At 53.3% G+C, this 25114-nt stretch overlaps 1 protein-coding gene across 7 annotated transcripts in view; it reads right to left on the bottom strand.

The window, feature by feature from the left end:
- The window catches only part of FOXP4 (forkhead box P4), a 54500-nt gene that overhangs the window by 13327 nt on the left and 16059 nt on the right, over positions 1-25114 (bottom strand). For 3 of the 7 annotated variants that reach the window (XM_010369634.2, XM_010369635.2, XM_030929009.1), the window contains exons 2-7: positions 21565-21784; positions 9494-9589; positions 2717-2839; positions 2088-2174; positions 441-588; positions 85-298 (exon numbers count right to left, since the gene is read on the bottom strand). In XM_010369634.2, the coding sequence (XP_010367936.2) occupies positions 85-298; positions 441-588; positions 2088-2174; positions 2717-2839; positions 9494-9589; positions 21565-21768 (872 nt within the window). In that variant the 5' untranslated portion in view covers positions 21769-21784. The remainder of the gene's footprint in view (positions 1-84; positions 299-440; positions 589-2087; positions 2175-2716; positions 2840-9493; positions 9590-21564; positions 21785-25114) is intronic. The other 4 variants (XM_030929010.1, XM_030929012.1, XM_030929011.1 and 1 more) reach the window with 3 other exon arrangements.

Here is a 25114-nt window from a genome sequence, read left to right as displayed (position 1 = left end):
TCAGAGAGTCAGCCCTCGGGGGGGTGGGGGCCAGGTCTACCCCTAGGGAGGGCTTTGGTGCCCCTCCCAGCCTGGGCCCCGTACCTGTCTCTCCGAGATGTGAGCACAGTGGGCTGTCCGTTGGGCAGGGTATGGTGGGAGAGGGGGGGTGAGACCTTGGGGGGAGCGGCGAACGAGGTAGCGGTGGCGGCCGTGCCAGTGAGGTCCAGCCCCTCCTGCTTGACGCTGTCCTCGGCAGGCTGCCCGGGGGCACCCTCACCCTTCCACAGCTGGGGCAGGTCTGTTGGGCAAACAGCTGCTGTGGGAGAGACAGGGGAGGCTGGCAGGGCCCCACGAATGCTCGGCTTTCTACCTGGCCCCAAGAGCAGGGGCTGTCAGCTCTTGGGTACAGGCAGGGCTGTGGGGTTGGGGCTGGGAGGGGAGGAGTGATGGGCGCTCACCTTGCGGAAGGGTCTGGAGGGGCCCCGAGGCTTGGTTGGGCTGCAGGCTGACCAGCCCCTGCCTCTGCAGGTTGAGCAGGTGCTGCTGCTGCAACTGTTGCATTTGCAGGAGCTGCTGCTGGAAGGCCAGCTGCTTGTTCCCCAGCGCCTGGTGAGGGGCCCGAGGGGGCGGGCAGAGAGGGGTGCCATCAGCTTCAGGCATGCCATCTGGCCCCCACCCTGCGGCCACCCCCTCCCAGGGCCTGTCAGCCCCTGGAGCTGTCGTTGTGGCGTCTGCAGCTGCAGTGTCTCTGCTCCCGGCCCAGCTTCCATAAGGCTGCATGCCTCCTCGCAGTAAACACACGCATGCACGCACGCACGCACGCGCGCAAACACACACAGCCAGACCCAGACACGCAGCACGACGCCCTCCCTCCTCCCGCCTCTCTCCTTCCGCTGCTTCAGCTCCCTGCACCGCAGCTGTGCACGCCTGGGGGGGCCTCATCACAATGATCGATGAGCCTGTCAGATTCTGGGGGCCACTCCTGCCTGGAGGGCACCCTTCCTACATGCCCGGGGTGCCCCCCTTCTGCTCTGGGGAGGGAGTTCTCTCTCCCCCAGCTCTTTTCCTCTCTTGCTTTTTAGATACAGAGAATCAAGGAGTCTGACGGGACTCACTGGGATCCAGGCTCGGAGAAGAGTCACATCACCACTGCCCAGGCGCCCTGTGCTTGCTGGCTCACCCACTCTGCCTACCCCCACCCATTCAGTTCTTCACACAGGCACTGACAAGTCAAGCTGTCAGCAAGTCTCTTTTGAGCCCCAGAAGCCAAGCATGTCCTGGGTGGGTTGAGAGGCAGAGATGTCTCTGCCTGCCTGCTGGGGGTGGGAAGCATGGGGTAGGGTGGGGGCTAGCTATTCAATACAGAGACACAGGATAAACTTAGCCTAGAGATTTACCTGCCAATAACACAGCCATTACAAGACTGCGGAGGGGGAGGCTGGGGGTACTGGAGAATGCCTGGGTGTCAGGGCAGCCTTCCGGGAAGAGGAAACTGAGAGCTTGGGACTGTGGTTGGGCAGCAGGAGAGATGTACAGGTCTGGGACCCAGGGGAGAAGGGCCTCCAGGGCCTGGTATAGAAGCTCTGATGGGGCAGGGGGTGTAGTCTGGGGAGCTCTGAGAGGAGACTGAGGGGTGGCTGGGCAAGTCATGACAAGAACGGTAAGAAGCTGGGGGCAGGCTAAGGTAAGGGGAGGTGGTTTGCTGAGGGACTCAGAGATTTGCGGGACAAGGAGGGGAGAGCTGAGGTGCTGGGTCACAAAGAGACAAGGGTACAGGAAGATGGCGTGACCACAGGGCAGCTGCACACAAGCGTGGCCCGGCAGACGCCACACACGGGGGAGACACATACACACCTGTCTATACCCATGTGCACAGAGACAACAACACGAGGCAAGGAGAGAAAGAATGAATGAGGATGAGGGGAGATGGAGACACGCAAGAACCACCATCCTCATTTCCCCCACACTGCTCCTGGATCCCCTTCCTCAACCTTTTCTTGATTTTTCTACTATTCCTGCAAGGCAATTCCCTCCTGACTGGCTCTAGACATCCAGCCTTTGGGCATGGGGTGAGGGCGGTGGGAGACCCTACTACAGCCCCTTACCTCTTTGGGCTGTGGCTTCCCAGCCTGCTGCTGGGTGAGGAGTTGCAGGTGGAGCTGCTCCTGCTGCTTCTTGTAGTACTCCTGCAGCTGGGGGGGTGGGGGAAGGTTACCACTGGCAGGGGACTGCTATCCCCACAAGAACCCCAGCCCTGTCCCATCTGGGCTCCTGGGGGCAGGAGAAGGGAGTTTCCCTAAAACATGGCCTGGCTCTCCCCAGTCAGCCTGGAGGGGCCCTGAGCAGGTCTGGGTGGGGAGGGAGGGGGCAAGGGATGGAGGAGATTCATTCCCACAGCTCTGAACCCTCCCAGCTTTTGGTGGATCTCCTGAACAGGTCATAGGGGGGACAAGGTGCCAGGATGTTCCAGTACTTTGCCCTTCCCTGTTCAGGAGACAGAATTGGGGCCAGCATACAGGGAGGGAGGAGGGGGAATATTCTGGGGGCAGGGCTGCCATGAGAGATGCCTGACCTTTGACCTCTCCCCACTACCCTAGAGGAATGCAGATCAGTCTGGCCTGAGCAGTCTCTCTGGTTTCTGGGACAGCTTGGGCCCTTGGTGAGGTGTAAACAGGGTGGGAGGAGCCAGGTCAGGCAGAGGAGGAGGGACCAGCTGCCCTGGGGCCAGACTCACCTGCTGGAGCATGAGGGCTTGCTGCTGCTGGAGCAGGGCCTGCAGCTGCGGGGGTGACAGGATCTGCTGCATCTGTTGCGGGGTAAGCATCTGCGGCGACATCATGGCCACCGACACAGGCACCTGCGGGATTCGGCCCGTTAGCCCCGTCCCCTCGACCCCACCCCAGGAGGAGGCACCACCCAGCGCCCCACTCACAGCGTGGCAGAGTGGCTCCCAGGGAGGCTGCCTGGGTTCCAGTTCTGGCTCTGCCACCTGCTGGCTGTCTCTCTCTTTGGACGATGACTTACCTCCTTGTTGTCTGTTTTCCTTATCTCTAAAATGAAAACAGTGATAGTGCCTACCTATTAAGGTCACCATGAGGACTAATCAGTGAATACTTAAAACAAGGCCTGGCACAGAGCAAGTGCATATAAGGGTTGGCTATTACCATAGGACCTGCCATCCTCAGAGCAGGAAGATTAGGCTCTAGTGACACTGGTCAGCAGAACCCATGCTTTGGCTGGTTCCCCCCAGTAACGGGAAGGAGCAGCACACTAGGCCACCCATAGTCTCACACAGTCTATTTTGAGACCACTTCCTGCAAGGTGGGCTTGGCTGGGAGGGCAGTCTACAGCATGGGAAGGATTCAAAACGTGGCCCACCTTTGCACGAGGACCTGCACTTTGTCTCCTCTCACACAGCCCAGCACACCTGCCTGGAGGGCACACACAGTGGCCAGAGCTGAAGCCCACGGAGTGCTCTTGGTGCCATCCTGGTCCTGGTGTGTGTGCATGTGTGTAGCTATGTCTAGGGTGGGGTGGGAAGAACAGCAGGCAGGGAGTTAGCAGGGCAGGCTTCTGCACCTAGCTCTGCACTGAACTGGCTGTGTGACTCTAGCAAGTCACTTTCCCTCTCTTATGTTTCGGTCTCCTCAAACATAAAACATAGGAGACTGGGCTGTAAGAGATGATTCCTTCTAGGCTGGAACATTCAGGATTCTCAAAGTATAACAGCTTTCTGCCCCCTGCCCTGGGTCAGGCCTCTAAAGAAGGCCCAAAGAATCCAGCTACAGGGAAAAGATTCTGAGAAAAGCAATGACATCATTCTCTTCCCAGCCCCACCTCCCCTGAACCCCCCAGGCTTGTGCAGTCATGGACGGGCAGGTCTCAGCTGCTATTTTGTCTTGTTCCCGTTTTAGCAGGACAGGTGCTCTGATGGGGCTGTCTGCTGCCCCCTCCACTCTGTGACCTCATGCATACAGGACTCTTCTATAATTTCCTCTCTCACTTCCAAGCTCTGGCAGAGTGCCTGGCACACAGTAGGTACTCACTAAGTGTTTGCCCCCCAGAGCTGAAATGCCTTCTCCGGCACCTCAGAGGCCCCTCTGCCAGCCCCAGAGCAGGAAGGGAAGGGTACAGGGCTAGCCCAGTCAGGGAGGAGTGCTGTGCAGAGACTTGTCCTAGGCTATGACAGGCTAGGTCCTCAGGGTCCTCCCCCAAGCCTCAGCCTCACCTGTGGGGTAGGGGAGGAGGAGTTGGTTCTCTTTTCAATGCCTGGCAGGGGCAGGACTCAGCCTTGAACCACCCCTTAAGCCATGGATTAGGAAATCCCCAGGCAGAGAAGCAACGGGGGATACAACCGGGGAATCCAAGGACATCGGGGAATCCCACTGCTCCCAACACCTCTTGCTCACCCCACCACTAGTAGCTGTCCCTGCCCCTGGGCTTTACTCCTCTATCCCAGCCCATCCCTATCCACAGGGCCCTGGGAGGGGTAACACCTAGCTCTTTAGTCATGGGCATATCATGTGAATGAAGTCTCCAAGGGACCTCTAGGCCAGTGGGGGATGTACCCTTAGGAGTGTTTTTCGTTCTTTTTTTTTTTTTTTAACCTCATTTTTACCAATGAGGAGACTAGGAAAGTCTGGCGGCCTTAAGTGGCAGGGTTGGGATTTAAGCCCAGGTCTGCAAACTCCATAGCTCCCAGGGTTTTCACATCCTATGCTGCCTGCCCCACCCCAGGGCAGGTCTTGGGAAGGGTTAGGGAGAGAATGTGGAGGTGGGACGTCCGGAGGCTGAGGGGGCTGATATGGCTGAGATCCCAAAGGCTAACTTCCTACTCTATGGTTATATCCCAGAAGGACTCTCTGAAAGCCAGGCTGCAGGGGTGGATGTGGGAGCCTGGGGCTGGAGGCAGACAATGGCATAGACCCAACACCAGAGCCAGCCCCTAAGTCTGTTGTTGGGTGTTCCAGCGGCAGCTCGGGAGGCTGCTCAAAGTAGGTGGGTTTTGCCATCCAAAGACATGGAACAAGTACCACTGTCCTTTCTTTCCTCCTCCCAAGGGGGTGCCCAACAAAGAGAGGCATCCTGGTGAGGGTGAGCTCAGAGCCCTAGATTTCTGGGTCAGGTGACCTTGGTTTTTGTCCCTGATATTTACTAGTCTTGAAATCACCAAGCCTCACTTTCCCTGTTGGCTAACTGGGATTTGGGGCACCTGCCCTCCCTGCATCATTAGCGGATGTTGCTGACTGCTTATTACGTGCCAGGCATGGCACTTGGCTAAGCCCTTTACACGTATATCTCATGGAATCTTCAGGGCAACCCTGTGAGGATGGTGTCATCATCATTAACATCTCACAGATGAGATGGGAAAACTGAGGCCAAGAGAGGTTAAATTACCTGCCCTGACCCTGACCCCAAAGGGACAGTGGGAGCAGGGGTGAAAGTGACTTGTATGCCATTAAATTCCATGTAAACGTGAAGAAAATCACTTTTTAAAACATTCTGGATTTTCCCTTTCCCCTCTTCTGTCTCCTCCCCTGGTGTGCCTTAGGTTACTGCCAGACAAAGGTCACTGAGGACCAAGGCACTAGGACACTCATTCTCACTGCTGTGAGAGCTGAACTAGAGACGAACGTGGCCCGCAACAGGAAAGACTGAGACCAGACACTCAGAAGATCTTTCCAGGCACCAGGACTGTGAGTCACTGACAGGGGCATGCAAAAAAAGGATGTGGCCTTTCCTTCCTTGGGCCTTTCTTACTTGGACGCAGGGGAATGGAAGACATGACCTTGGAAGGCCTCCTTGGCACTTGCTATTCCTGCCACTTGGCTGAGCAGCTGCCTGTGGAGGCTGCTACGGAGATCTGGATGGATTACATGGTGTGCACTCGTCTCGAGGTGGCCCACTGGGGTCACAAAGGGTCTGGGAAGTGGCTGCCGCATGCTGATCTCTTGAGCTGATTGACCTCATCCACCTCTCCCTGTGCCCCTTGGGGGTCTGAGAACTGAGCTGGAGCTCCTTTGGTGTCCCTGCTGGCCGCTCGCCAGGCTCAGATGCCTCGGGATGGGTGCTCTGCAGCTAGCAGGCTCAGCAGGGCCCAGGAGTCAAGCATCTGGAGAGTAGTTGGGCAGCTAAGTGCTAACTGAAGCCCTGGCAGTGTGAGCCCCAGGCCAAACACCGGCACCTGCCTCCAGCCCCTCCCTCAGGGACCGTGCACCCAGCCATGAATACAGTGTGCTCGGCTGGATGGTCTGACTGGAAGGAACAGGGACAGTGCCTGACACACAGGAAGCTTATTTGGGGGCTGAGAGTGGGAACGAATGCAATTTGGTGCCAGGGTCAAGGACCCAAATTGTCTCTAAAGTATGGGGTCCTGTGAGTGGGGGGCAAAGTGGGGAGACCAGGCAAGAGTTTGGTTTGGCTTAAACTCTCCCGCAAATGACCAGAAGTCCTCAAACTAATTCTGGGCTGTAGCTGCAGCAAGGAAACATAGCAGCGCAATATAAAGAAGAACTTCTGGAAATGCCAGATGGGGATGGACGAAGCCAAGGCCCCAGTCACCATGGCCCCCACCATGTCCTCAACTCTTGGCCACCTGTGCCGCCTTCTATGATAGGCCTCTCCCTGGTGGGGTCCAGGCCTGGAAGGAGGGCCCCTCACTAGGCTAGGGCTGGAGACCTGATATAGTTTTGGAAACTCTTCTAAAGCTGGCTCTGGAGGAGAAGGGTGATGAACGTGGCTGGGAGGTACGTGGGCAGAAAATCCTGCTGGGGAGCAGAGCAGCATTCTGTGGGGAGCCCTGGGAAAGGAGCTGCCCTTGATCTCCCTCCATTATCCACTGCACTCAGGCTCAAGATGCACTCTTCTGCTCAGGTGGGGAGCTCAGTCCTTGCTCTCACCAGTCTTGAGCTCACAGAAGAGCATTTCAAGGCCCTGGGCCCTACTTTAGGACAAGGATCCGACTTCCTTGGAGGTAATAAACTTAGGAATAGGGGCAGAAGGCAAGGAAGGTGTCCAGGGTTGGAGGAGAAATAGAGGGATCAATATAGGCAGGGAATCCAGGCTCCTGGGGAAGCATGGCTCCATGGCCCCAAGAACCCCCATCTCCCTGAGACCCTGAGAACTATCTGGCCTAGGCTTCTACACCTGGCAAATATTGGCATTATTACCATGCCAAGCACAATGCAGAGATTAAAAGTGTGAGTTCTACTGGCTGGGCACGATGGCTCATGCCTGTAATCCCAGCACTTTGGGAGGCAGAGGCGGGCAGATCACCTGAGGTTGGGAGTTTGAGACCAGCCTGATCAACATGGAGAAATCCTAAAAATACAACGCTACTAAAACCTACTAAAAATACAACTCTACTAAAAATACAAAATTAGGTGGGCGTGGTGGTGCATGCCTGTAATCCCAGCTACTCGGGAGGTTGAAGCAGGATAACTGCTTGAACCCGGGAAGCGGAGGTTGCAGTGAGCCGAAATCATGCCATTGCTCTCCAGCCTGGGCAACAAGAGTGAGACTCCATCTCAAAAAAAAAAAAAAAAAACAGTGTGAGTTCTGGAGCTATTGGGTTCAAATGCCTCACTCTGTCCTTTATTCGTTGTATAACTTTGGACAAGTTTCATAACCTCTCTGGGCCTCAGTTTCCTCATCTGCAAGATGGGGCTAGAATAGCACCTCTCCCATAGAACTGTGAGGATAAATTAGATAGCTGTAAAGTGCTCAGTGTCTACACTTCATTGTAAACACTCTGTAAATGTCAGTTGTTAGTTTGGGGTGTACTCAGTAAGTATTTGTTGAATGAATGAATGAATGAATGAATCAATTTTTGGAAGTAATGAGACAAGGAGAGAGAAGGCCTGAGAAAAAGATCATCTTATCTGTCTCTCTGACCCTGAAACCTCTAGGCCTCTCTTATTTTGGAGGGAGGGAGTTTCCTAAGGAAGATTCCACATTCTTCCTTCATCTCTCAATCATTTCAGATCTGTGACCCTTAATCCCCAGCTGAGCAGTCCTTCTGGACGTCTGACTCCAGTCCCTCCCACTACCATCAAGCTCCTTCCCTCCTGCCCCTGGGTCAGCAGCCCCTTTCTGGTTTGGGGGAATGTTTGCTGTTGCCCAGCCTACTCCTTCCTGTTCTAAGCTGGGCCCAGGGCAGGGAGGATTCAGAGTGGAAGCCCGAGAAACACTTCAAAACCTAGGAGTGTATGTGGGGGTCATTAATTTAAAGAGACCCAATCCTGACCAGCATGGGTATGAGAATCTTTTAGATCTCAACCTGATGAGATCTTTCTCTTCCTCTCTTTATTGACTTTCCAGATAGTGTCTTCCCCTCCTCCACCCCAGGCCACGCCCTGATCTTTGCCCAGCTCCTCCCCTTTGAGGGTTGTCTCCTTAGGGTCAAGAATTTTAAAAGAGCGTTACTGCTAAGGCTGCACATCTGTTGGGCACCTTGAACTTTTTCCAAACATAAACTTGTTTTACATAAAATCCAGACTTTGTCAGAGCACTGGAATCTCCACCCAGGACAAAGCCTGATCCTGGGTCCTTCTCTGAGCACCCTGCACCCACCCCACCCTCCTCCTCACTTCCCTCAGCACCCAGCCCCAGAATTCAGAGCACCTCCAGCTCAGGACCAACCATGCTCACCCTTCTTCCCTTAGATAAACTTCCTTTCAAAGCCTGGCTTAATCCTTTCCCCAATTCTGAGCCTCCCTCTGCTGGGGGAGGGGTGGGGGGAGCATGGATGCCCGGCTGCTGGGCAGAGGGGGAGGGGAGCGGCTGCCCGAGTAGTGACCCAACCCGGACTCAGACTGCAATTCTCCCAAGTTCTTTGTGACACAAAAGGTAAACAGAAGGCCTGGCTCCCCCACCCCCGCCCGCCCCCACAGATCTCCCCTCCCCCAGCCAGCCAGATGGGCTGGCAAGCTGGGGGGAAGGGAGAAGGGGAAAAAAGGGCAGATTGTGCAAAGGAAAACAAAAGAGACAGAGAGACATCAAGAGACAGGAAGCATGGAGAGACTGCGAGAGAGTTGGTAGATGAGGGATAAGGGGGGAGGATAAGAGAAGGGGGAACTTCGTGACGTGACTGCAGCAACAGAGATCGCCTGGGAGGAGCCGAGACCCAGACACAGGAACAGAAAGGGACAGAGGGAGTGACCCACAGGGATGCAGAAACATGAGAAGTGACCGAGAGAGACCCTAAAGGGAAGAGGCAGGGGAGAAGAAACAGTGAGAGAGGTACAAAGAGACAGGGAGAGCTGCAGACAAACTTTGAGTGACAGGGATAAAGAGGCTAAGCTAGCAGAAGGTCTGGCTGATCAGGTGGAGACAAGAGAAAGTGGAAGTCTTTTTGCCCTACCCCTGCAGTGACTGTATTTCCTTTGAAAAGCTGCCCACTTTTTGGTGTTGGAACTGGCAAGAGCAGTTCTCCAATGGGTCCTTGCCCTCCCTCTGTGCCAGGCCCACTCTCCAGCCCAACCCAGAGCCAGCAGGGTGCTCTCCTCCTCACCTGCACAGCAGAGGCAGACTGTTTGCTGTCATTGTTCCCTGGGGAGCTCAGGCCTGAGGCCTGCTGCAGCAGGAACTGCCGGGCCACCTGGAGAGCCTGCAAGACAGGGGCTGAGTCAGCAATGGCCTGGGAGGCTGGGTGGGATCCAGAGATTAGGGAGTGTTTGGGGCAGTAAGGAGAAGGAGCTCAGGATAAGATGGAAGGTCTTGGGGGTCACAGGGTCATGGGTCCATAAGGGCTTGGGATAAGGGCAGTAGGAGTCACTGAGAAGAGCTGTCGGGGGTTCAGGGATCAGAGCCTCTACAGACTCAGCCTGGGACCCAGTGAAGTTTTGTTAGGACTCAACGGGGGTAGCAAATGGAAGGGCCCATGGTCAAAAAGGGACTCTAGAGGAAAATAAAGGTGGTGGACTCAGGGCATTAGTAAATCAGTACTATTTGTTGAGCATCTACTATGGGTCAGGCACTGTACAGGCAAGAGCTTATTTAATCTTCCTCTGTAAGGCTGTGAGGTAGGGATTATTGCCCCATTTTGCAGATGAGGAAACTGAGTCTCTAGGAGGTTAAGTAACTTACCCAAGATCACACAGCTAGGCAGCATCAGAGCCAGGATTTGAGCCCAGGAAGCCTGGCTCCAAGGCCAACTGCCTTACTGGGTGGTCAGTCTGGGGGCTAAAAAAGCACACATTTGGGAGGATGAGGGAAGAGCCCTGGGGTCAGTGGCACAAGGTCTGAGTACTATGTGACTTTCTGAGTTCAAGGATTGAACATGCATGGTGCTGGAGGAATTAGATCAAGTTCTGAAAGGTGCACTATCAGCAGAGATGCATGGACCATCGTGCTGTGGGCTTGGTGGCCACAGTGGCTTAGACTGAACTGAGCCAGAGGGGTCACAGGAGTGAAACGCATATGGAGATTGCTGGAGGAATCGCTCTAGTGGGTCAGTGTGACAGTCAAGGAGTAGGAGGCGCCTGGGAGGTAAAGTGAGACGTCTGGTAGGAGTGAGGGGTCAGGAGGGCCCAGGAACTTATCTATGAGGCCAGTCAAGCCCTCTATGTCCTCACTCTGGTTCAGCGGGAGGTTTGAAGGCAAGTTCTGAATCCACATTTCAGGAGCACAAAAACTCATCTGCTTCCAGATTGCTCAAGACCCCTTTGGGAGTCAGTGCAGGTGCATCCAAGCCCTTGACACAGGGCTTCAACCTTAGGCAGTCCTGGGTTTGAATCCCAGCTGTGCGGCCTGCCAGCTATGACCTTGGGCAAGTTATTCCAGTTCTCTGCACTTCAGTCTCCTTATGTCTCCTTATCTGCAAAACTGGGAAACTACCCATCTCCAAATTACTAGGAGGATTAAAGGACCAATGTTTGGCATCCAGTCTGCATTCGGGAAGTGTTCACTCCCTTCAACTCTCATTAATCTCTCAACAATTCTCTACCTCACCTCCTACAGCCTCTCCCCAACATAGCCTTGTGCCCTGCGCACTTATTAGACGAAATGCACCCGCTTGTGGCTCGCTTTCAAATCTGTCCACACATTCACTTGTTTTTGTCATATGGACCCCTATTCTCCTACCCCACCACAAGCACCTTCAAGGCAAAACCTTTTAAGGTGGGATATGGCTGCACTACCCATCGCTCAACAAGCAAACCGAGTGACCACTGTGTAGCAAGCATATACACACATCCACCTTCCCGCCCGTTTATCATCAGTGCGAACAGCCAAGCCTCCTGAGGCTTTAAATCTAGTTTATCTTAGGATGGCATCTAAATATGCACTGGCCTATTGACGGGAAGGTGTCCTGCAGCAAACCTGGAGCTCAGATTGGTGTGCTCCTCACAGGCCACCTCCTTCCCCGGATGTCACACCCAGAGAAGTGCCCTGGGCTTCCAGAGGGAGACAGGATGTTTCTCCTCTTCTAGATTCACTTCAGAAAGCAGAAATCTGACCTTTCTAAGTCAAAAGGCTCTGTGGAAAGAGGAGGGAGGGTGGCGGGTGGGTGGGTGAGGAAGGGCAGGGAGTCAGGTGGTCATCAGGAAGGAGCCCCTGCCTCTACTACCTTTTACAAACCCCTCCAGTCTACTGACAAGTGCTCTTTGTCCTCCAAAGGTGGAGGTAGGGCAGGGTGGAGGGGGTACAGGGGTCAGAGGCCAGGGGACAAGAGTAGGGGAAGAAGATGGCTCAGAGAGGCTGGCCAGCCCAGGCGACCCAAAAGGGACACTGGTTGGGGTGGGCAGATGAAGCACTCCACATCCCTGGGGGACAGGAGGGAGCAGCAGGGGAGGGGCTTCTGGGGGAAGTTGGGGGCAGAGCCCTGCTCAGTCTCCTGGGGTGGGGTGGGGGGTGGCCAGGGGAGTTGAATTCACTCCCCACTGACTCTCTTACTTTGTGGTCCCCTGGAGCATGAAATTACATGATTTACAGGAAAAAAATGGCAAGGCCTTACAATCTCATTCCTGAGACCTCTCCCTCCCTGTGACAGGCCCTTCCTCCCCCCACACCCCCACCCACAACCCCTTTCCTTCTTTGTGCCCAGGCCAGGGCTCTCCCCTTTAGGCCAGATGAGAGCCAGGTAAGACCTTAGGTCTGGTCAAGGCTTCCCTCCTTCAGCTTCCCACCATTTCTTCTCATACGTAGGTCCTCACTCACCCACTCGTCTCACATCTATGAAGTACCTGCTTCGTGCCAGGGACCAGGTTAGTGGCTGGGGATACAGAGAAACAGAACATGGCCTCTGCCCCCCAGGGCTCACAGCTCAGGTTCTGTGATCATAGCCTCTTATATAAAGAATGATAGGCCGGGCACAGTGGCTCACGCCTGTAATCCCAGCACTTTGGGAGGCTGAGGCGGACAGATCATGAGGTCAGGAGATTGAGACAATCCTGGCTAACATGGTGAAACCCCATCCCTACTAAAAATACAAAAAATTAGCCAGGCATGCTGGTGGGAGCCTGTAGTCCCAGCTACTCAAGGAGGCTGAGGCAGGAGAATGGCGTGAACCAGGAGGTGGAGCTTGCAGTGAGCCGAGATGGCGCCACTGCACTCCAGCCTGGGCGACAACAGAGTGAGACTTCGTCTCAAAAAAAAAAAAAAAAAAAAAAAAAAAAAGAATAAGGAACTAGGAATTAGTTAGCCTGAAGTGGGGGTGGGGGTGGGTGCCAGGGCTCAGAGAAGGCTTTCTTCTACCTGGGGAAGTCTGGGAAGGCTTCCCAGAGGTGGCTGCAACACTAACTGGAGTCCCGCCATCTGAAGGGCGAGTTCACATGGCGAACGAGGAGGGTCACATCTACCACGCTGCTGCACTAGATGTGTTCACACTGCCTGCTGGCACTGGGGCCTGGAGACCACTGGACTGCCCACCTCCGAGAGATGTGGGAAATAATGGGTCCTAACTCTAACTCTGGCAGATCCCCAGCCCCACTTTCTTTGAATATGCCAACCAGACTGGGGCCTCCTTGAAAGCACAGATGTTGTCAAATATAGCTGTGAACCCCCATCGTCAACCACCAGCACAGAGCAGACATGCGATACCCACTCACGAAATTCATTTTAGTCTAGGCTGAATATGGGAGGCTGGCACAGGCTGACACTAAGCTTAGCAACTAGCATTTGCCTTGCAGTTTTCAAAGCACTTTTTCAAACATTTAACTGAAGCTTCACAACACTGAGCGAGGTGGAGCAGGTATTGATGTCCCTAATTTACCGACAAGGAAACTGAGGCCTGAGGTTCCACAGCTAGGAAGTGGGAGTCCAAACACCTCTGACTGCTCAGGGTTCACCCCACTGAGGGGTCTCCATGATCCCATGCACAGTCCAGTGAGGCCTTCAAATCTGCCTTCTCCCTAATCTGCATGTGTTTAGCCCTCCAGTGAGAAGGGGAAGTGAAGATGGTGGAGGTAGAGGAAGAAGACCAAGAAAGGAAACTCCAGGGGAAAAGTGGGCTCAGTTTCCCTTCCCTACGGACAAGAGATATCCAAACACAGCCCTGGGTGAGAAAGGTGTTCAGATACCCATACCAGGAAGAAGCCATTATGGAAAACCTAGGGGAGGGAGGAAGAGGGGGCTTAGGCAGAGTGGAAAACTGGGAGCTATCTGGCCTCTCAAACCTCATATTTTTCCTCCTTCTACCCCTTGGACTGAAAACCAAATGCTCAGCTCTGTGGTTTGGGGATGATGTCCAGTTTCCCTCTAAGGGAGGCATACTGTCCATTCATGCATGGACTTCAAGAGAGATCTGGATCCAAGTTCTGGCTCCACCATATACTGGGTAACCTTGGGCAAGTCACCATCTCTTTGGGCCTCCATTTCTTCCTCTGCAAAACTGGAACAACCCCATACTTTCTTCATGGGGTTCCTGGGAAGAACACGTGGGACTGTGTACATGGAGTACTCAGCACACTCTCAGGCACCCAGTAGGTCCTGGACGAACACTATTATGATTGATCTTTCACCAGCAGCTCCTGGTCATTTGCCTGGTGCCACCCGGAAGGCCTTGCTAACCAAACCCTCTTCTAGCCCAGCCCCCATCCCCCCTCAAGCTTAAGAACTCAGTCTCGCTAATGAAGCTGAACTCTCCTCCCCCCATCCCCCATTCAGAAGTCATTAGCAGGATCTCCGCAATTAGGAACAAATGGCTTATAACGGATGGCATCCAGGGAGGGCGGTTGGGATGGTGGAGAATGAAGCTGTAGCTCTGAGGGCAACAGGGAGCTGCTATGAATAGAAAAACAAGTCTTGGTGCTGTGGGGTCTCTCTCTCTCCTCCAGGATGGGACCACACTCCCATTTCTGGTTCTGGGAATTCGGGGTTGGTGGGAGGGGTGGGAAAGGGGTCATTCTCTCTCAGGAAGCCAGGTGCAGAGCTATTTACCAGTCCTTTGAGCAGGCTGGAGGATCCCAGATCTGTGTTGGGGTGCCAGACTTATTATCTGTGTGTGCGGGAGGGCAGGGACGTGATAATCAGGGAAACGAGCTTGAAGGACTGTTGAGAATGAGCAGTTGAAGAGCACGGGCCACAGCCCTGGAGAGCTGCAAGTATTAGAGGGTATCTAGTACAGTATTTTTCAAATTGCTGCTCATGGTCCAGCAGTGGGTCGTAGTATCAATTTAGTGGGTCAAAAAATAGGTATTTTCTAGTTCACTGATAGATGAAGAAATAGAGATCCAGAGATGGGCAATGATTTGTCCAACGGGACACAGTGGCAAAAGCAGAACCTGAATGTACCAGACCTGAAACTGGGCTCTGCACAGGGAAGAGACACCAAGCGCTGGCTGGGCAGGATGGAGGAGGTACTAGCAAATTCTGGTTTAATTTGGATTGTGGTGAGGGGCAGCCAAAAAAAACTCCAAACTTCCTTTGTCTGCCTCTGGCTGGTTTTGGCAAAACTGGGATTCAGTCTTATCTAAATTGTCTCCATAATTAATTTTCACTGGAAACTGGCTGGATTCAGGAAAAGAAGGGACTAGAAGGGTATTTGAGGGTGCTGGCCCACCTTACCCCATTCCAAGCCAGAAAAGCATCCCTAGGAATGCCTATTACCTTTACCTCCAGAGCCACAGCATGACTATTAATTTAGCAACAATTTAATGAGTGGTTATCAAGCCCCACAGGGCACTCACAGTGTCCTTAGTACTGGGGACTCAGCGTCTTTGCTTTAACGGGGCTCACATTCTAATGGGCCGAGACAGACACTACACAGACAGACGTGCAAACTCTGAGCTGGTGGTGAGTGTCCTGCAAAGCCTGGCTGGCTGGCTGGCTCTAGGGTGTGTGGCCAGGGAAGGCCTCTCTGAGGAGACACAGCATCAGGAGGAGGCACTCTTCCAAGGGAGAGTATCTGAGGTGGAGGGAACAGATGGTGCAAGGGCCGTGCCGTGGGAAAAGCTGAGTGCATTATGAATTGAAAAGCCAGTGTGGCCAAGAGAGGAAGTCCCAGAGGTGTGCAGGGGCCAGATTACACAGGGACAATGATTTTTTATTTCATCCTATACTTGACAAATCGCTGAAGGATTTTGAGTACGAAATGATATTGTCTTTCAGGGTAGATACTTACTGCTGGTAAACAATGGATGCCAATAAGTACTCACTGATTCAAAGTAAAGAAGGAATACCTCTTCATCTACCCCTCAAAATGCAACTCCTCAGGGACCAGAGGATGGAAGAAAGGGGTACAAGGAGGAGGAGTTAGAGATGAGTGGCCCTGACCACTGAGGGAACTGACCTGGGGGGAGGAAAGTTCTTGACCAGCCAGGCTTTGTAACCTCCAGCAAAGAGACATAAAAATGAAATTACACAGAGAAGGGGGACAAGGAAGGTGGGGAGAGGAGACCATAAAACCCCCGAAGTTATTCCGCACCTTTTTCCCTTGGAAAAAAAAAAAAGCTTTTTGGAAAAGGCTGTAAATTTTTTTTACACCAACCTCGTAAAAATGACATCGGCACATTCTCAAATTAGAACCATTAAAATGAAAACCAGCAATGCACAGACACAGACAGGCCCACGTGGGTGGGAGACAACTCACATCCTGGGCATACAGCCCCAGTTTCAGGACCCCTTCCCCACCAAGTGCCTTGAAAATGCCTCCTCTCTACAAGGAACTAGTCTCTGGCCTCAGAGAGATGAGAATTTACAGCTGAACTCAACAGCGTGGATGAGGAACTGCGATCCTTCAAAGGGCTCCTTCATTCTCTTCATTCCCTGCACCACTGCTCTCAAACTCAGGCAGGCTTCGCACCAGCAGTGCCCGGCCTTCGCCTGCTTCTAGCGATGATGCAGCCCAGGGCTCATCCAGCTCCTGTAGCCAAAACCAGCTCTGCAGGGTGTTATGTGAAGGACAGCTGGAGTCCTCAGTGCCTGGAAGGAACCCTCTGACCTCCAGCAAGGAGGTGAAATCACCAAGGTGGTGGTGGGTGGCCAAGTGGCGGTGATGCAGAAGTTCCCGTGATCACCTTCCCCATTCTTGGTGGCATTTGGAGATGGCTACCAGACATACATCCCTCCCACCAGTATCTGTGGAGTTCTCTGGAAATGGGTCTGTGCTGAGGTCTGGGTTCTGAGCCACTTCACTCTAGCCACTTCTGCAATGTAGGGTTGGAATGGGGGCAATAGTGAGGGGGGATGCAGTTCTCGTCCTGAGATTCCTAGTGGGCCTTCTCAGAATAAAGGTGCTACCCCAGGGGAAAAGCCAGTTCTCCCACTGAGGGTACCAGGCCAAGTTCTGCTCTGAAGAAGTGACCCTAGGATGCAGCCTTCTCCACTTCAATCCTCAAGATAAATCCCTTCTCAGAAGGAACATTTACCTCCCTTCCCCAAATTCTCCTCTGTATCCCCAGTTCTCATCAGCAGGGACAAGAATTCTGCCATGAAGGGGAGGTGAGGGAGGGAAGAAGAGGGATTTCAGAATTCCATATTAGGAGGGAAGCTGGGGGCTCTCCTGCTGGTGGTAGAGTGGGCTGGCTCCTTTTAGTCCCAGGAAAGCAGGGGTCTGCAGATCCCTCCTACAGGATCCAGTCCCGCCCTCTGCCCTCCTAGCACTACTCCTTCCTAGGGGAATTTTCCAACATAGGAAACAGGGCGGTCTTCGGCTCTCAAGGACTTGGGAGCGGTACAACAAGGGGGATGGTTAAGGCCCTCTCCTGGCCCAGCTTCTCCCACCTCCCACCTGCCCTCCTCTCACTGTGTCCAGGCCAAGGAGAAAAGGGCAGTTTCTGAGTGTTCCCCAGCAGCTGGTATGAACTGGTGTGATGTCCCTAAGCCTCCCCTCTGGTGAGTGCAGGCCCCAACTCTCCTTCCATGCCATGGCTCCTCCACAGGAGGGGCTCATTCTCCAGAAGAAAAAGGAGAATGCAGAAGGTCTGGGACCAGACAGGAAACAGTAGAATCTGGGGCACACAGGCAGCAGTCCTGAAGAGAAATGGGCCCCGGACCTGCAGACGAAAGACAACTGTTGACTCTGTGTGTGTATGTGTGTGTGTTGGGGGTGGGGGTAAATTCACCCTCTGAATCTTCCCCTTCCCCCGCTGTCATCCCTCTAAGTAGCTTGGACAGAGGAGGGCCAGATGGGGGAGGAAAAGGAAAGAAAAGCCTCTCCCATTCTTCTTCTCCCTTCCCCCAACTGCCTGACATCCCCCCCTTTCTTTGAAGGGGGGTGAGTTAAAAGCCCATTAATGTGCAGAACCCCCCCAACCCTTTTGAATCTCCTCACAGGATGTGAACGGGGTGGGATTTGGCCCAGTTGCCACGGCAACTGTGGTGGGAGTTCCCAGACTCTAGGCAACCCTCCCGTGACCCTTGCTGACCTGTCACCCCCACAACCCATGGACAATGGGAGTGCGCGCTCCAGAGGCCCAGGACGCCTTTCGGCATGGCCTCAGCACCACCGCCAGTGGCTCTGCCTGCCCCCACCCCATCAGCTTGGCCCTCCTGGCCCCAACTTGGCCAGCGCACCCAGACCAGCCCCCAAGACCTCCCCTCCCAAAATCTGGCACACACTTCTCCTAGGCTCCATGGCCCCTATCAGAGAGTGTCCTAAGGGTATTTGTGGGGTGCCTGAGAAAACCCCCACACTGAGAACATTTTCATACAAATGAAATCAGATTAGGATAAAACACAAGGGCAACTTTCAAAGAAAAGAGCCACCCCATAGGGTAAAAATGCAGGAAGGGGCACTGTGGTAGAAGCATTTGCCTTGGTGAGGGAAGGGACGGATGGGCCGCGGGTGTGTCTACAGTCTAGGGTATTCTTTAAGGGCAGCTGGGGATCAGCAATGCCAGCTGCCCAGCATGATGCCCAGTGCAAAATAAGGCTGAAGGTGTGTTTGCAGCTTGACTGACTGCTCCAGAGTCTACTGTACTTCCTGCACCTTCTCCTCAGGGTAGACAGAGTCCTCATAGGGCATAAGACTGCAGACTTGGTGAAAGCTCCAAGGACAGCGTGGAGGTGGTATGGCTCTGTCACTCACCAATGATTGGGCTGGGATGAGGGAGGTGGAAGCTGTGGCCTCGAGGGCTGAAATGGGGCAGCCAGCTAAGGACCCTCTCCCTCTAGTCAGACCTGGCCTGGCAGCCAAGCCAGGTCACCCCCCAGCCTCTGTTTAAACAAGCTCCCAGCCTGCTCGTTGCATGGAAACAAGCGCCTGCTCTTGTTCCAAAGTGACGTAGCCACCCTCTTCAGCACTGTTTGTTTCAGCCTAAAGTCCTGTCATAGGCCTGACTTCTGACTCGCCTTGTTTATCTCTCTCCTCTCTGTCAACTCATTACTCCCAAAGGCCAGAATTGCATTTCCAGGGCTTGTTTACTGAGAGCAGAGGGACAAGGACCAACAGACAGACAGACAAAGACAGAGGGGCTTGGAGGGCCACGGATGGTATGAGGAGAATGGGATCAGCGTGTGGTCCGCAGAGCCTCTCCCACCCCACTTCCTATCGAGTTTGCAGATGGCGTTAGAGTGGCTACTTAGGACCAGTGGGCAGCATTGCTTCTCTATCACAGAACCCTTTCAGGTTGGAAATGAAATGCTCTCATTGACTCATCAACAGACATTTCCTTAGCACCCACTATGCTCAAGGCCTCGCTGCCTCCATTTTCCACGGCGACTGTGTGATGGAGAACCAGTAAAGGGGCAGGTGTGTTGAGCCCTGAACTAGGAACTGGGAGAGTGAGGTCTATGCAACCTTTATTGTGCCATCTTGACACGTCAGTGCCTACCTCTGGCTCTCATCTGTGCAATGGGAATAATAATATCCACCTTGCAGGGATGGTGAGACGACACAGCACACATGAAGGCCCCAAAGCACCAAAGAGACGAAAGGCATTGGTTTGTCCTCTAAGTCCTTTCAGGATGGGGTTGAGAAGGAGCAGGAACCCAAAGGGCCAGGCTCTCTTTCCCAAACTTGTTTATCCTCCAAGTAGAACATTTGTTGTTGGGGACCAGAAAATGTTACCCTTGAAACTCCCCCAAAAGCCTCGTTCACACATTCAGGGTAGAGGAATAGCCCATGGACTATTTCATTTTAATTGAAAATCTTATAATTTTAATTTTGTAAGGTTCTTTTCATAGTTTGGAGCCAAGAAAACCTTTTTTAAGTCTCAAATATGTTCCCTGGCCCTGGGCGCTCTGCCCATAGTGAGCCCAAATGGATAAAACAGCCCTCTGCCTGCCTCCAACTCCCCACCCCAGTTTATTTGTGAAACAGATATAGGATTTTCCAGGACTGTGGGATATTCCCCAAAACAAACAGGAATAACTGGAACGTGGAATATAGATGGGAAAACATGGCTCATGTGCAACGCAGAACCAAGAAACCTGATCAGTACAGACAGTTCTGTCTTTCCCCACCCCAAACATTTCCCCAGTTATCCAGAGAACTGTGTTCGCTCTTCACTTTCAGTAATTTTTTAAAAGAAACTTTCCAGTTTCAGTACTCCCCAACCCCTACCGCATTTAAAATTTTTCATAACTCTGTCTGCACAGTCACACAGAGGGAAGAGCTGGCCATACAAAATGGGTGGTGTTGGAGATTTCTGATGGGGTGTGTTTTGCTATTATGTTGGTAAAGGGTAGGATTTTGCCCTTTAACCTTCTGTCTCCAGCAGACGGCACAGACTCTGTGGGTCTCTTCCCCAGGGAACCTGCTTAGGAAGGCTTGGGAGATGCCAGCGAACTCCGGAAGACTATCTCCCTGGGGAAGGGAGTCAGGCCTTTCCCTGCTCTAGCCTCCACTGCTGGCAAGAGAAAGTGATTTTTGAAGTCCTCTGTTCTGTTCACATCCACATCAACAAGTGAGCTGCACGTGCTGCACACCCAAATTGCATCTGATCCCAACAACTCTGTACTTTAGGTGCCAAGGAGGCCAGGGCTCAGGTAGGCTCATGACTTGGTCAAGGTCATGCCACTGGTTAAGGGGCTGGCTGGGACTTAAATCAAGTTTCTTCAATTCCTGCTTTAGCGCTGGCTGACCAGCTCCATGCAGGGGAGTCAGGCTTCTGATGGTGTTGCTTCCAGTCTGACTTCTGGCTCCAAGGAATATGATGGGAAAAGGCCCCTTAGGGATTATGAAGTTGGGCTGTGGGAGAAGGAGGACAGAGTCCCAGGGTGAACTTGGGAGAGACAGCAGGGCCATGGAGGGGCACATGAGGGCATTGTGTTACATACATGTGTACACGCATGAGGCAGTAGTGGGGTACTGAGCAGGGAGGTACACGCAGAGCCCTGCTTCTCCCTGTTCCTAGCAGACCCCCACACCCCAAGGGCCAGCACCACCAGCAGTGATTCCAGGAGCAGAGTCAAATCAGAGAAAGAGAATGCCAAGGCCAGCGCTGGCTGGGCAGGTTCTCCTCAACTTGTTGAGCATGACTCTCCTTTTTCCCCCAGGTGGGACCAGGACATGAGGCCCCTGCTCTGTCATCACCCAACCAGATCTAGACCCATCCTAGTGTCTCTAGATCCTCAGAGAGGTTGGTTTTAAACTCCTGAACTCTGCACTTTGGGGTGGAAGAGGAAATAGAAGACACAGACAGAGGTTCCCAGTTTAAGCCCTAAAAATGGAGGCCTGTCTTTGCCTACCTCTCTTGGCCTTTACCCAGCTGCCTGGGCCTCTCTTCACTGCTTGAAATGGAGGCCCAGGCTGACTCAGGCAGATAATATTTTGCAACAGAAATAATGTGAAGATCCCCCTGTGTGCACAGCAACCTCTTATCCCTGTTCATTTGGCTAGTTTCCTAGCCAGTGTGCAGGTAAAGAGTAGAGTGCCCACCAATCCAACATGCCAATCTCAAGCCTGCTGCCCAGGTGTGTGTCTGTCTCTTCTTATTGGCATTTCTGGGACAGTTTTAAGCTTCATGATCTCAGACCTTTGAGTCCCACTTCTCTCTCTTGAAAACGCTGTGGTAGCCCAGGCTCAAGGTGGCCACCAGAATGGGTGGGTGGACAGGGAGTCCTTGGGTGCTGGACTGTCTTAAGGATGGTAAAGTGAGGCTGCCTGGCAGGGAGTGGTGCTCCAGCAGCCAGGATGAAGTGGAATGCAGCCTAGTACCCCCTCTCCCACTCCCAGATACCCCAAGGCACATCAGCTCCTACCTGTTGCTGCTGAAAGTGCAGCAGCTCCGCGGGGCTCATCTCACCATTGCTGTCTGCACCTGTGGTCATGTCCCTGCCCGTGCCACTTGCAGTTGTCCCTGTGGCCCCACCACTGCTGCCATCGGTTTGCCCAGAGAGGCTGCCCACACCATTCTGACCAGATGGAGCCGACCTGATTGTCTCCGAGGCAGATTCCACCATCATGTCGCTCTAGTGGTACCTGGAGGAGGAAGAGAGACCCGGGGGAGAGGCTGAGGCTGAAGGCTGAAAGGGCAGTGACTGCTGACCCCCAAAAACACAACCATCGCCACAAGAGCAGTTGGGCATCTACTCCTTCTCAACTTCCCAGAGGCTGCTCCTGGGATGCCTGATGGAGTGTGGCCCCTCTGGAAGTCCCCCCAGGTGAGGGGCGGCTCGACATCCCCCACGTTTTTTTGACTTCTAGGAGACCTCATGCTGGGGTGGGGAAGGGAGGAGATAAAGCCCTTGCACTGCCCCTCTGGGTGGGGATTTTTTGCCTCAGTTGAGGTTTTGCACTGTTTATAATAATGACATGAAGAAGGGCTTTTTAAGGTTTTTTGTTGTTTTGAGACAGAGTCTCGCTCTGTTGCCCAGGCTGGAGCACAGTGGTGCGATCTTGGCTCACTGCAGCCTCCGCCTCCCGAGTTTGAGTGATTCTTCTACCTCAGCCTCCTGAGTAGCTGGGATTACAGGCGCCTGCCACCATGCCCAGCTAAATTTTTGTGTGTGTATTTTTAGTAGAGAAGGGGTTTCACCATGTTGGCCAGGCTGGTCTCGAACTCCTGACCTCAGGTGATCTGCCTGCCTCAGCCTCCCAAAATGCTGAGATTATAGGCATAAGCCACAGCGCCCAGCCCCCGTCTGGGTCTTAAACCTACACCAACAAAGCAAAATCAAGTTATTCACTAGGAACCCACTAGACTACTGCCTTCCTACCCCCACCTGAAATGGACTTTGTGTTTGCTCCCATCCCAGGGCAAACGACCCTCCCCAGGCCACAGAAGGTCCAAAGCAACAATTATTCTTTTATTAAAAAGGCTGCCACTTGCCCAGCACCTACTGGGAGCCAGACACTGGTCTTGGGCATGGAGGTGTGCAATGAAGGAAGACCTGGTTCCACTTTCCATCTTCCATTTTAAAGCCCTCAGCCTAGCACCTGGTCAAAAGTAGACACTCAGTAAGGTTAACTCACTCTCCATAGGAACCATGATTTCTCCTCATGAGAACTATGGGAGAGAGTTATCATGCCAATTTTACAGATGGAAAAACTGAAGGTCCAGAGAGTTAGGTTACGTACCCAAGGCAAAGAGTCAAGGTCTGGATCCCCTGACCCCAGAAATGCCTCTCAAGGAGTGGCTGAAACATCCCCCCAGAAAGAGAGGGTAGGTGTTTGGGATGGTCAGGGCAGTGAGGAGGAGGAGGAGACCTGAGCTGCTGCTTATAACTCACAGAGGTTACAACAGCTTTTCAAATTTAATTTAATTAATTAATGTATTCATTTTATTTTATCTTTTTGAGACACAGTCTCGCTCTGTCACCCGGGCTGGAGTGCAGTGGCACAATCTCGGCTCCCTAGAACCTCCGCCTCCCGGGTTCAAGCAATTGTCCTGCCTCAGCCTCCCGAGTAGCTGGGACTATAGGCATGCAACACCATGCCTGACTAATTTTAGTAGAGATGTTGGCCAGGCTGGTCTCGAATTCCTGGCCTCAACTGATCCACCTGCCTCAGCCTCCGAAAGTGCTGGGATTATAGGCATGAATCACTGCACCTGATACCTTTAGTATGAAAAGCTGTTCTCAAATTCTGGGGGCTCCCCAACTACCCCCGAGTCACAGTCCCTTGAGAAGAACATGGATTTCAGTCAAACAGGTCAGACCATGGTTGGTATCTACTACTGATTTTTGATCCATCTTAAACTCCCCAGCCCTCAGATTCCTTGTCTGTGGTAGGACAATGTTTCTTGGCACCTACGGGAGATTGGTTCCAGGATCCCTGTGGATACCACAATCTCCAGATGCTCAAGCCTCCCAGTTTGTCCTGCAGGACCTGTGGATACAAAAGTTGGCCCTCCCTATCTGTGGGTCCTGCATACTGCAAATACTGCACAGTATTTTCCATCTGTGGTGGATTGAATCCACAGATGTGGAACCTGCGGATAAAGAGAGCCAAGTATATTTCATCCCGACCTCCAAGTCTTTTGAGGGGCAAATAAAACATGCACACGGCACCTGACAGAGCAAGCCCCCAATATTGATCAGCGCCTTTTCCACCCACCCTAATTGTAAGGGTGAGGACATTGAGACCCAAAGAGGTCAAGAACTTGGTCCAGATTGCACAGAGATCATCAAGGGATAGAAGCCACATGAGCATTTAGCAAGGCCCATGGAAGCCAGCCAGTTTCTTTCCTCCCGATTTGATCTCTTTTGATCTCTCATGGTCTCCCTGACTCAACTGACAGATGAGGGCCTTGTAGGTAACAATGAGAAACTGCAGTAAGAGACTGGACTGTGATTTCTCTAGTTCCTTCCCCCAAGGCAGCAGCTCCCCAAAGCATTTCCTCCCACTCCCAAATTCTCTCCTTTCACTCCAGAAGAACTCTTCTCCCTCACTCTACCAAGCCATTTGCTCAGCTTTCATCCAGGCTGGATGCAGAGTGGCGAGGAGACAGAGAACTGCAAGGGGCCCACAGAAGCCACATCCCTGTTCCTGTGGCCCCTCTTCATCTGTGACTCTGGGTGTCACTGTCCCAGTGAGCCTGAGTGGCCTCCTGGGTGCCCCGTATTTGTGAATTTCTCTGTATGTTTCCAAGGGCTTGCTCTTCCCCCAACCCAGCTGCTGCTCCACTCCTAAGTTCTGAGAGGAGCTGGGCTGGAGTAAGGGCAGGATGGGAGTGATGGTTCGGAAGAGATTGAGCACTCAGTCTCAGGCCTTAATGGCCACGTCAGCCTGAGGGCTAGTGGCGGTGAAATGATGGATGGGGTGGGCACCATCCTCCACTTGCCACAGCACAGGGCTCCATCACCCTCCCCTGAAACCACCCAGCCAGGAGCACCTTCCCCCATTTGGGGCTGAGCCTCAGTTACATGAGGGGGATGGGGAGACAGCAGGGAGGGGGGCCTCTCCCCCAACCCTGGCTCTGCTGGTGGTGGAAAGCAGCTGCCCGCTCTGATTCCAAGTCTAGCTTCTCTGAGATCTGAGAACTCCTGGGCCCCAGGGGACAAAGACCAGAGCCTCAGGGGTGTGTATGCATGCAAAGGAGAAAGGAAAGAGAATCTGGCAGTTACTTCCCTGGGGTTAGGGAGAGTGGCCCCCTTCTAACACTCAAGGAATACCATAAAGTTGCAGATCAGACAGTAAGTTTGGAAAAAGAGAAAAAAGGAAGGAGGAGGTTGCAGACAGAGGTACTTCTTTCTTTTCTTCTTCTGGGTGGGGGGGGGGGCGGGGGGGGGGGGTGGGGCGGCGGGGTATAGAGCGACACCCAGTGAACAACATAATTGCTGCAATGTGGTGTATAATAATAGCTATTCA

Source organism: Rhinopithecus roxellana, chromosome 4, assembly GCF_007565055.1.
Source record: "Rhinopithecus roxellana isolate Shanxi Qingling chromosome 4, ASM756505v1, whole genome shotgun sequence".
In the NCBI taxonomy this organism is placed as follows: Eukaryota; Metazoa; Chordata; class Mammalia; order Primates; family Cercopithecidae; genus Rhinopithecus; species Rhinopithecus roxellana.
The sequence above is the reverse complement of the archived record's forward strand: the minus strand, read 5'-3'. Positions and strand labels throughout refer to the sequence as shown.